This window comes from Triturus cristatus, chromosome 9 (genome assembly GCF_964204655.1).
Source record: "Triturus cristatus chromosome 9, aTriCri1.1, whole genome shotgun sequence".
NCBI lineage: Eukaryota > Metazoa > Chordata > Amphibia > Caudata > Salamandridae > Triturus > Triturus cristatus.
Genome location: NC_140592.1, coordinates 617,793,400 through 617,806,237, shown reverse-complemented (window position 1 = coordinate 617,806,237; position 12,838 = coordinate 617,793,400). Strand labels below are relative to the sequence as shown.

General features: G+C 43.0%; 1 protein-coding gene across 2 annotated transcripts in view; it reads right to left on the bottom strand.

The window, feature by feature from the left end:
- ARHGAP35 (Rho GTPase activating protein 35) overlaps positions 1 to 12,838 on the bottom strand; it is a 409,579-nt gene that overhangs the window by 258,999 nt on the left and 137,742 nt on the right. For both annotated transcript variants that reach the window (XR_014968680.1, XM_085625658.1), the window contains exon 2: positions 5,226 to 9,101. Coding sequence is in view for 1 of the 2 variants with exons in the window: in XM_085625658.1 (XP_085481784.1) it covers positions 5,226 to 8,903 (3,678 nt within the window). In the remaining variant the exon portion in view is untranslated. The remainder of the gene's footprint in view (positions 1 to 5,225; positions 9,102 to 12,838) is intronic.

Here is a 12,838-nt window from a genome sequence, read left to right as displayed (position 1 = left end):
CTGCTTGCTCAGACCACTCTCGACCTACTGCCTTTTTCGTTTCCTTTTCCGATTCTTTTAGGAACTGCACACTCCACCTGTATACAAATAATGGACAGCAAGCACAGTCCCACCGCGTTGGTTATTAACCCTTATTTAGTGGGGCTATGAAACTACTTTGGTGGTGACAGAAGCTCTTTAGTAGATTCCATAACATAACTATAGGAAAGGCCCTATGTACTAGAAGCAGAGTAACTGTTATGGTAACTTTATTCTAACTGGGAACAGAAATTGGGACTCAGGCAATTATGAGTTGTCAGGTTTAAAACACATATTAGTCATAGCTTGTCCTGTCGCAGGAGTGAGTCTGTAACAAGAGAAATACTTGTGGGTTACCTGGAGAGTTACAAGGTAGGCTTCCAATTACACGCTTTTCAACTTAGCCCACAACTATCCTAGGCTTAATCAAACATGTGGGGTGGTCACAGGGACTATATCATCACTATTCTTTAAGGGGAACTTGAGGGGGGAAAAAGGAAAGATCTTATGCAAGGCCAAATTATTAAGCATTGAAGGACTGCTATTCATTAGAAATAACTATCAAAAGGGGGTGATGACTGACTAACATGCCAACCCTCAATACTAAACCATTAGATTCAACCCATTTATCTGGTTCAGTTTTTTTTCCTGGCAAATACTTTGTCAGGAGGTGCACAAAGATGTAGATCACACAAAGTTAAGGTAGTAATTATCATAGCACATTTGTGCATACCCAAGTTTACATGTATAAGTACATTGGAGCCGAACTAGCTACTTTAGCAAAAGTTTTTTTTTCCACAGTAGGTAGCCTGCAATCAAAGGACAAGACAATGGACCGGAGTAATTAGCAGTCTTCTCAGGTTAATTCAAGTATTCCATGCATCACTTTTTTCCTCAGTGACTGAACTGAGATCACTACTGGTGTTCGTATCTTGCTGGCAGGTGTGTTGCCCCTGGCATTGGGCAGCAGCATTCACTGTTGTGCTCTCTGATGTGGTCACTACTGCTGCAGGAGCTCTGGTTGCTGCCAACAAGACAAATACTGTTGCTGCAGTTCTTGTTTTTTAAGGCAGTGGCTGTTGCTGTGGTCCCCCGCTGTTACAGCTTTGGTTGATGTTTGGCAGTTCTACCAGTTGTGGTTGCAATGTGGTCTTCACTCTGGTTACAGTTGTGATTGCTGTTGTGTATGTCATAGTGCCAGCTGTTCTTGCAGCTTTGGTCAATGCTATAGTTTTGGAAGTTACACCCGTTGTCAGTGATATGATTGCAGCTGTAGTTCCTTCTGTTGTTCCTTGCTGAACTGGCAGCTGTCATCGGTCCACGTACCCAAGAGGAACCTCCGCTCTGCCGACCTCACCCTGGCAGAGGTCCCCCGCATCCGCAGAAACAGAACGGGCGGCAGAGCCTTCTCCTACATCGCAGTCAAGACCTGGACCGAGCTCCCTGTGAACATCAGACGCTCCCCGACCCTGCACTCGTTCGGGAAGGACCTCAAGCCTTGGCTCTTCGACTGATCCGGAGCACCCCCCCCCCCCCCCCCTTCACCTTGAGACCCACTGATCATACCACATCTTTCATTGGAAAAAAACGTTACTTCTGAAAGCAGTGGCACCTTTCATAACTCTAAAGGATGAGGCTCTGCACTTATGTGGTTGGGGTGCTCATTTTCTCCTAATAAAAAGCAGTAGTGCAAGATGTTATCCATTTTGCTCCATTTTGTTTATATGTAAATAAACTTGTATGCATAGGGTACAGTTAAAGAGATGTTTAGTTCCATGACACCTCAAATCAATCAATTCCAAAGTCCATTACTAGTGAAGACATCAGATGCAGCAAGTTTGAAAGAATATTTGCGCAGTCTAGAGGCAGGCTCTAATGACTGTTATTCACGTAATCAGGAGGTAGGCTATTAAACTGAGCAATGTACGACTGTGATGATGCAGGCCATCCCTGGAAAGAGATGGCTGATGTACAAATCAGTTTCTCTTGTGGCCTCTTGTGGTGGTTTTAATGCCACTACCAATGTGGCCAATGCAAACTGATTTTCTAAATTGTTTACTGCAGTAGGCAAGTGATCTAGTTGTAGGACCATCCACAGACTGAAATCTTTGCTAACTCATTTATGCTCTTCCTTACAGTTCTGATGAACTCACCTGCTTTAATTTTTCTCCAACCTGAAATATAAACTTCTGCAATCTATATATTTTGTAAAAGTTGCCAAAGTCACATCTTAGAATTTCCACAAAAATAGTGTTTTAGACTTTGTTTCTTCAAGTTTTTTTTTTTAATTATAGAGTTGCTGCTCTCTCCTTTTGTACCATGACTAACAGTGACAAGACAGATGTCAGTAAAGACAGAAGATAGAGGACACTCAATTCCAACATTGTGATGCAATAAACTGCAACCAAGTTACTTGGTATGAGGGCCCATCCCATCACTGAGGCAAATGGCGCTTGCATCTTGAAGAGAAGCAGTTTCTGAATCTATATGCTATTACCTGTTCACATTCTTGCAGGAGCAAAGTATAGAGAGGCTGAAGAAAACCAGCCCCAACTGTACTCTGGGCTTCTTCACTGATTACTTCTCACAGGGGTCCTCCTCCAGGATGGCGTACAGTGCTAAAGATAAAGTGTAAGCGTGTAGCAAGACTCTCCTTTGGGATGGCAGTACATCTTTGCAGCGTCGAGCTTAAGTGGTGTGGGGTGCCACCCTCAGGTAAAGCATCAAGAATGACCGGCTCACTCAATGGCTGTGGAACCTCATGCTGGATTCTCACTGTGAAAAAGGTGAATCAAGACCTCACTACTGAAAAGCACAACACAGTCAGGAACCTTCGCAACAAGGAAGCACAACTGGTGCCAGAAAGAACGAATCACAAGGATGTACCAGGCGAATGAATGGCACTCACGCTGGCTTTTCTAGCAGGATGAGCTTAGTGCATAGGTTGAGTACCATCTTGTTCTTTGAGCCAAATATAAGGTATACTTTGAAAAATGTGCTAGTGCTCAACAGTCACACTGTTAAAAGTCAAAAATACAAAAAGTGTATTCATTTCATGAAATGAGGGACATGTATTAACTAACAGAAATGGCTTAGGAAAAAAAATACAACGAGGAAAATTGCAGTCATAAAAAGTGCAAGAAAAAATGTTCACAATGCAAATTCATCACAAAAAAGTATTTAGAATTGTCATATGCTTAAACGTCAACTAATGCCCCAAAACGTTTTTTACTAAGCGAGACAAAAAGGTACAGTTACTATCCAAGAATCTTTGTGCAAATTGTGCCGCCGAACTGAATGGTAAGTGACAAACTGGTAATACCTTACAGTTTGAGACCTGGAAGATACAAGTTTGCCAAAATTCAGTGGCAAGTTCCTCTTTAATGAGGCTGCTGTCTCTCTATCTTCACTTGCTGAATACAACTATTTGAAACCACCCCACTCCAGTTACCCCTATACACCCGTCCCTAAACACCCGTCCCCACACCCCTCACTGCCACTTTTCTCTTGCCTGACCTGCCTTCTCTCTATTGTGCAATCCCTTTTACTAACGATCTCAACATATACCATACGATTAACAGGGATACCCTACTTCTGATAGCCACCTACCAGTCAGTTCCTCGTAATCCTCCATACAAATATCACTAAAGCCACATCCTTAGGAAACAGAGTCTACAATAACACACAAACTACAACACAGGCTGTTTTTTTCCAACCTAAAACTATAGTATTGATCTGAACTGCCTGTTACGATACCTCCACGGAAAATTGTTTTATCTTTACTGTACCTGTACTTTACTTATATAAAACCTCAATAAAATGTATCTTGAAATGAAAAAAAAAGCTATTTGAAACTAGAAACCTAGAAGGGTATTTTTGCTCAGTTACTAGTTAGATTTTTTCTTTTTCTTATTCTAATCGGAGTGTTAACAAAATTAGGCGCAACGTGGATGACTGGATTTATTCCATGCACCCGAGACATACATTATCCATCCGTTTCACATTGAAATCATATTTGTTTGCCCTGAATAATTGCTGCCTAAAAGGTTAAAAAATCAACTAATAATCCCACCAAACTACTTTGCCCATAGGACATTAACTGTTCTAGTCCGCGCACATTTGAAATAACATCAAGTCGGCATGTTTTTTTTTTCTTTTTTGAGCTCGGTCTTTTCAGGGAAGTTTAGAACACTGTCAGAGCACCCAACACTGAGTATAGTATAGTGGACACTTTTTATAATTTTTTAAATGGCAATATATGAAAGGTAAAACATCTCTGCATGGATTTAATTTCACACAGGCTTCACCTTTTCCTACTTAGACTGAGTAGGGGTGTCGAATGTAACTCCATACACAGCGGAGGCATTCATTGAACATTTTTGAAATTGTACAATAAATTGTTTAATAAATTAAACCCTTCGGATTGCCCTTACACGATTATTCTACTTCTCCTCTACTTCCTGTCAGAGCAGCCTTTGCCTTCTGCCATGCTTGCCTGAATGCAATGTGGTGTAATCTTTCAAACTACTGACTTTCTACTAATATTTCTTTCAATACTAAGCTACCTAATTCTTCTAACCACTTGTCCATTGTTAACTCCCCACTGGTTTCCCAGGGGCCATGATGCCAATGAGTGATGTGCACTCTATAAGTAACTATATACATACATTAAATTAACCACATCACTATATAGCCTGTTTTCTCATTGCTGCATCGTCAGACCACCCCATTGCCTGCAATGATACCTCCTTCATGTTCCACAAACTGCACTGTTCTCTCACTGCTGCTCCTTAGTCCATCTACACAGATGGTGCCCCTTTGTCTGCAATCCAACTAAACCTGCTTATCGGCTTGCAGTGTTGTAACACTACTACTCCTCTGCCTCTATTGTACTTCACTCCGCTATCTGAACAGCAGCAATTTCCATACTGCCTTATTACATCAATACTGTAACAACATTTTACAGGAAGGGTAGGTAGCAACTAATGATTCAGTAACAGCACAGGGAAATTAAGATTGGAGTGAAATACCAAAGAATGAAGATGAGCAGCAGAAATGGAGGCAGACCTCCATTGACCTAGCTCCTATCGACCTATGTTTCTGTACTATCTATGTATGCGCATACTCCTCAGAGTCCTCCTTTTACCCCCATCAGTGTTCCCTCAAGGATATTCCTCGACACCAATTATCTCATACAACACTCTTACCTTTGCAGTCTTCCTCAGACTGCGCAGGATGTTCTTTCTCCAAGGGTCCTCTGGATCGGTTTCATATGGGATAACTGCGTTATCTCCCTTTGAACTAAGATCTTCCTCCTTCTTCTTAATATGCCCCAGTTCATCATCACTTCCAACAGTTACACTGGGTCTGTAACTGGCAAATCTCCCTAACTTAGGACACTTGTTCCGATACAGTAGAGGTTTGCTCACAATGGACATCTTCCGGCGCTCCAAAGAGCTTGTGTCCATTTCACTGTCAGACCCATTCCCACTGCCATTGGGCTGTGGTTTGTTGATATTGCGGATGGTGATTATCTTTCCCTGGGTGCTATCGTGTGGCACAGAATAGATATTTTCCTCCTCACTCCTTGGCTTCACCACAGAGTCCATGGGCTCTGCATAATCAGATGGATCAAACCCATCCAAGGGTGCCCAACTTACAGAAGACTTTCTCTGAGCATCCCTGCTGGCAGGTTCCAGGTAAGCTAAGTCTGCCTTACAAATGTCGAACGGTGTGGGGGGCTTTGGTTTTACAGGTGGAGGTACTTTGTTGCTCAGCTTGCTTTCAAAAGTGTTCATGACAGAGATGTAAGAAAGACTATCATTTCCTTCGAGCTCATAGTGCTTGCAAGGATCTTTGGCCAGAGATGCAAGGTAGGGATCCTCTCTCATAAAGATCTGATGGGATGGTAGCTCAGGGTCATCTTCGGAATCATGGAGGGTGGAGTTGCAAAGGGGCGATCCGGCACGGGGTGAATTAAACACCTCCTCCGTGGCACTGCAGGCCTCAGCAGTGTTGTCGTACATGTGTGTTGCTTCAATGATGTTTCTCTTTTCCACCACATCTTTGAAAAAAGGGCTAAAAATCTCAAGCTTAGGTTGAACTTGGCTAAAAGGGATGGTTGTAAACTTGCCATCTATATCTTGAGCTATTTCCTCCCCCTCAGTTAGTTGTTCTCTACTCACATCATTGTCTAGAAAGCCAGTCAAACCATCAGTGAGCGCCACAAGTTGAATAGGTATGATATCCTGAACTTCACAGAGGAAGGCCCGCAACATTGCCATGGATGCCCTACGTTTGGCAGAATAGAAAACAATATATCCATGAACCAAGCGGCTTTTTCTAACACTAAAAGAAGAATGGTATGACAGGACAGACAGTTCAATTCGTTTTTTCTGAGATCCTATTTGCAATTCAAGGAGCACTGAATTGTTGCTTGCACTCTGGGAAGGCCTGCAGGTTGGAGACTTAAGGATAGGTAGCAAAATGTCTTCCGTGTTGAATGGATCCCCACACATTAAACACATAACAATCCGAAGGTCACAGTCACAAAGGTCTTTGATGCTGGATGCAGAACTCACAAGGTTCAAGTTTCTCTTCAGTTCTAGAAGGCCCCTCAGTACCTGACTAATGTGTTTTTCGTTGATATTTCGTCCATACCCAATGCCTGTTGAGGCTGGATCAAGAAACATGCACTGAAGTTTGCTTGCAGTATGCATCCCGTGCTGTATTAGGCTATGAGCAGTTTCCCCACTTGTGTCACCTCCTCTCTTGTTTACAAGGATCAGTGTCAATGGCAGATGAAGTAAATAATTGTCTCTACGGCCCATACTGGACTCTCTGTTTTTTTCAATACTTTCAACTACATAAGAGAGGGACTCTTTAGAGTTATACAGACAGAGGCATCCATGGGGCTGGAACGTTGGTGTTTGAAAGGAATTAACAGGAAGTCGTACATTCCCCTCAATGGGCCTCAAGGACAGTTCATACATTTTACCATCTATGACAAATTTGTCATCATTTGTGCAAAGAGCCCGGATCTCATTTGCTAGCTCTCTTGCCAGTCCATCTTTTCCCAGAATAACAAGGTTGATCCTATCTACACTGGAGTCTGAAAGGGCATTATTTGGGTAGCGATCAGAGGACCTTATAAATCTAGAACTAATTAGCTGTTCAATTTTTGTGTCTACACAAACAGGATTGCTAGGACAGGTGTCCTTTGTAGGGTGAAAAACAAAGTGAATGTGCTTCAAGATAAGAGCATCACGTTCTGCCTGCAACTTCTGTAAAGCCTTAAATCTCTGCTCTTCCCCAAGAACCTCTTGGATGACACCCATTTTCTCCTTGCTAGGCTTAGCATCAAGCCCTAGCTCATAAAACAACTCTGAATACTCAAGCAGCAGCTCCTGAAACTCTTCCTTGGCTTTCTCAATAATTTCTTTTTGGTGTTTGCTATATATTTCCATATAAACCGATTCATCCAGCCACTGGTAAAATTCCTCACTCATGATAAAGCTGCGAGCCTCTTCCCAGGGCTTTCCAGGCGTTATGAACAAAGACCTTTCTAGGTTGACTTTGAAAGAACTTCTCATTTCTGCTTTTTTCCTGGCATTTCTCAGTTTTTCCAGATGGGCTCCATAGATCTCTTCCACTGCCTGCGTTTTGGTAAGATCATATGGAATTCGGTCATCTTCCATGTTATCAATGTGACTGGTGATGTCCCATGGGGTCTCCTCCAAAACTATGAACCACTTTGAGAACTCTGGCTTTGTCTCCAGTAGTTTCGCCACTTTACCCCAGGTTAAGTGGTCTATTTCCTCTAGGTTGGGGATCAGGGCATCCAATGCGCTTGGCAACAGTTCATGGTATGTCCGCCGCCGTCGTTCAATATGCTCCTGCTTAAGTCGCAATACATGCTGGGTAAAAAGCTTCTTGGCTTTTTGAGTCCCTTCAAGATAAACATAGTCCTGAAATTCTGAGCAAGTTTTCATCCGGCAGCTAACATTCAACCAGGTCTCATTGTGGTTCTTCACCAGACGACTTATGAGCCATTCATACTTGTCCTTCGCAGCAGCGATCTGCTGGCTCTGCTGCTTTAGAGCCTCAAAATAGGGGATTATTTTCGTCCTGCCCCTACTCTTATCGATCAGCTGCACTAAAGTGCTGAAAGACAAGTCCACGTTCACATTAGATCGAGCAGACGTCTCCACTACCTGAAGAGCTTTTTTGCTTAAGGCAAAAGCGTGAGCATCTCGAATGTACCGTTCTACCCCTTCATCGCACTTCATTAGAACTACCACAATGGGTTTCTTAGTTTTTGCAAGTTGATTGTAAAGGTTTAAAACAAACTTCAGCTGATCGTCGAAATTTCTGTTCATACCCCTGCTGACATCAATGCACAGAAGGAAGCCATCAATCAACAGCTTTCCATCTGGCATCTGCTTCTGCTCGAAGTCCTGCTCCAGCCCAAGTTGATCAGTGCAAAAGTACATGAGCTTCTCAGCTGATGCCAGTTTGGTAGCTGCAGCTCGCTTAATGTACGGCTGCAGGGCCGTACTGCGGTGGGGCTGAAAGGTCTGGTCATCAATGAATTCAGTCTGTTCCACAACATGGATTTTGCACTCCACATAATCCTCCAGGGAACGCACAACCTCCCCCCAAAATAGGAAGTGGTCATTGTTGACCACCCGTCCCCCGAAGTCACTTGTGCTGAGAACAGAGGTGTGGTCAAGGTAAAAGTTGTCCGCACTGGGCCGCACAAAACGATTGCATAAGCACGATTTGCCAATGCCGCACTGCCCCTTTTCCTTCTCAGTCCCAGACAATCCCACCACACTGATGTTGTAGGTAGGGATGCGGACATCTTGCTTCCTTGCCATCATCATAATCCTTCACTCATCCTGCCCAAAGCATTTGCAGCCAATTAGTTGTACAATTCCAGTGCCCCATGCACAGGCTGTCTCCAGATGAAAGAGAGCAGAAGTTATCGCAGGAGGAAGTCTGTTTGCAACCGCTGGGCTGCTTTTCTTATGGCCTCCATTCTTTTCTTACTGGTCTTCATCACTGATCAAGGTATAATTTCCCTAAAGAAAAAAAATAAGGATTAATTATCAAGAAGTTATACAAAGAGACACAGTAAACAGAAGCATTGAAGTATTAATACATAATTGAAAGAAACAAAGCAGATGGTAGTGAAATCCTTTAGAATGAGATTTTGTGGAAATACAGGAGGTAGGTGCAAAAATCTAGAAATAAACATTTTCTAAACAGCAAAGTGTAATAGATACAACCGCAAGGCCGATTGACTAGTGGGTTCTTGACAGCATCAAAAACAACGAACCCTTAGCTGGGCTATAATGTATGCATAACCAATTAGGCTTTTTTATATTAATAGTTTATTTTGAAAAACGGATTGAAGCATGTTACTGAAAGCCACAGGTTGTTTACTGGACTGCGCTGCTTTGTTGAATGCAGTAGAGATGAAAGGAAATGCTTTGAGTTCCCAAGTCAGAATATCATCATTAATAATCATAAGCACTGAATAGAGTAGCTAGTCCATCCTTCTAAAATGATGGTGGATGAGGCTCAAGATGGCTTACAGAAGTAATTGAGCAAAAAGATTCCTAATGGAAGTTTGACCTACTTGGATATCTGTTCTAGAATCCAGACATTAGTGTCTAGTAAAAGTGTAAACATACCTCCATAAGTCTGTCTTTCAGATTTCAAGAGTTTTATTATTTATGCATTTTTATATAGGGCAAACTTTACCCGAAGGTGTCAGAGCGCTTTACAAGACAACCAGTCACATTACATAAGGACATCAGAGTACATGGATCACAAATAGGATACGAAATGAATACATGCTTCTAAACACAATAAAAGTAGTTATAATGTGCCAATATTGGTGGTAAGTGAGCACAAAAGAGTATTGGCAGGGAGTGAGTGCAAAGAATATAGAAATAGCATAATTATTTTATAGAGCATAGCATTGCGATATACAAATTTAACAAGTCTTACGGGTAACCTGGTGTGTGTTTGAAGACAAGGGGGACCTCCCATTGCCTCATTTAACACTTCTGCTTTTGCACGCACAGACACAGCTAACCGCGGTTTTAAAGCCATTGCCTAATTTGCACTTCTGCTCTGCACACGCATTGCCACAGCTTAAACGCTGTTTCAAACCTGTTTTACCGATTGTTTTAACTTTACCACATTGTATAAAATTGTAATCTGACCTGTGTTCCAGAGCACGCTCCTCCCCGTTCCACCACAGCAACTTGGCTGTTTGAGTGGAGGGAGAACAAGATTGAATTTTCTCCACTTCCGGTCTCGGCCATTCGCCGGCAGCCATCTTAGAAAGGAGACGTTCTAGTCTTCCTCTCGGTCTCCTCCTTCTCGCATTATTAAAAGTAAGATGGCGCTGACGCGCAATTGACAAGTCTTACGGGTAAACTGGTATGAGTTTGAAGACGAGGGGGACCTCCCATTGCCTCATTTTGCACTTCTGCTCTTGCATGAACAGACAGCTTAACGCGGTTTTAACCTGTTTTGAAAGCCATTGCCTTATTTGCACTTCTGCCCTGCGCATGCGATGCCACAGCTTAAACGCAGGTTTACTAATTTTTTTTTTTTTAACTTTCCCACATCGTATAAAATTGTAATCTGACCCATGTTCCTGAGCCCGCTTTTCCCTGTTCCACCACAGCAACTTTGCTGTTTGAGGGGAGGGAGAACCGGACTGGAATTTCTCCATTTCCGGTCTCGGCAATTCTCCAGCGGCCATCTTAGAAAGGTGACGTTCTAGTCTTCCTCTCTGTCTCCTCCTCCTCGCACATTTTAAAGGACGATGAAGGCAAGCCAATCTGCGCCCGTCTGCCGCCAAGACCCCTGGTTCTGGGACACACTGCAGACAAACCTACACTCTGGAATACCTGCTCGCTTTACAATCCAAAACCCCCTGTACGCAATATAAATGGTACCCTAACTCTCCCCACGGGAAGAGCATCGGCTGTGGGTTCAGGGCAGAGACGGGATGACGGATGTCTCCTCCGGTCCCAGGGCTGGAATATCTCACTCTTTACACCCTCAACTGCAGATCTCTTGCTAAACATCATACAGAGGTATTAGATCTTCTGCAGGAATCCACACCGGATATTTTATTTCTTACTGAAACATGGTTTACCACCGACTCCGTGGCCATCCCGGCCTTGGTCCTACCAGCAGGCTACACGATGTGCGCCCAGAATAGGACAAGCGGGAGGAGATTTGCTGTTATATTTAAATCATCATTTTCATGCACCCTCACACCACAGACTATCCCGACTGTGAAAGTGCCTTGTTTAAAATTGCATTGACCCACAATTTCACCCTCTCTGGGCTTCCGATCTACCGCCCACCAGTGCCTTCAAAAGCCTTTCAAGAAGCATTAGTTAATCCAGCATCTACACTCGTACTAGAAGCAGCCAATTTTAATAGAATTGGGGACCTGAAACCTACACCTGGAATGCCATGATTCCCAGGAGATTATCATCTTCCAGGGAGATATGGACGCCTGCCAATTAACCCAGATAGTGGAGGGACCGACACATATAGCAGGTCGTCTACTCGAGCCTGTATTCTAGAATCTCCAGACCTTGGAGGCTAATCTGCCGCTCCCTTTGCTCGGGACGGATCATTTCCTCATCTCGCTGCACCTCCGTATATCAGGCACCCCTCTGCGCTCTCCTCGTCAGTCATCTATGAAGCGCCCTTGGTACAAATTGAATAGGCAGAGTACTCTATCCAACCGAAAGCTTTTGAACAAGAAGTTATTTTGGCTCCTGCTAAAAGGTGCAATAACCAAGAGACCAGAGAATGAGACCGTCTCAAAGACAAAAAATACCTCTCCCGATCCACAAACGAGAAGCTGCTCCTAAATATAGCACTTCAAGAGCCATGAATGTCCAATTGTTTCGCTTTGAGATCCCATTTACACATTGAAGAGAACACTCATAAGAAAATGTAGTACGGTGGCCACTTTTCTTGCTGCAAATTTCAAACATGATGCAATCTCCCTAAACACCATATTATGTTTAGTGGCATTTATAAAGCGCAACATCCAATATTTAAATATACTCATGATGTTACTTACATTTCTGGTAAAGGAGACAAAGGTCCATTTATAGTTTATGCACACATCAGAGACCATAAACTCTTCTTTGAGGGGGATGGGGAAGGGGATTGAAACCATAAGCAGCGACATTTCTCTCATTCCTAAATACAATAACTTCGCAACAGTAATGAATATAACATGTCCTAGCTATCGTGAAGAAAAATTTCATTTCCATTAGGAAGCAGGAACAAGGATTATGCTATACTACCAACCCCCATAAACTTCAAACAAGGCGTTGTATCCAGTGGCAAGTCTGAAAGAAATTGGAGGGTTCTACCCCTTCCGAGGTTGTGGCAGAGGTAGGGGAGGGTAAGGAACCTTCTAAGGAGCCACAAATGCAGCAGGAGGCAATATCCCTTCTTCCCTACACGGGGTGGGGAGCTAGTAGGTGGCATTAAAACCACAATCGTAGACATTTCTCTCACTCCTGAATACCCACACTGAGCAACAGTAATGAATTAACTTGAAAACCACATAACCTATAATGGCTTTCTCATCCTAGAGCGGATTAAAAAACAGCCATATCCCCTTACGAATATGTTTTTCATAATGCAGAAACGTACAAACAAATCACAATACCCAATAACCAACAACAAGGGTTTGAAAAACAAATAATAATGGATCAACAAAAAAAAAAAACATAGTATATTATGGCTTTCCTCCGGGACT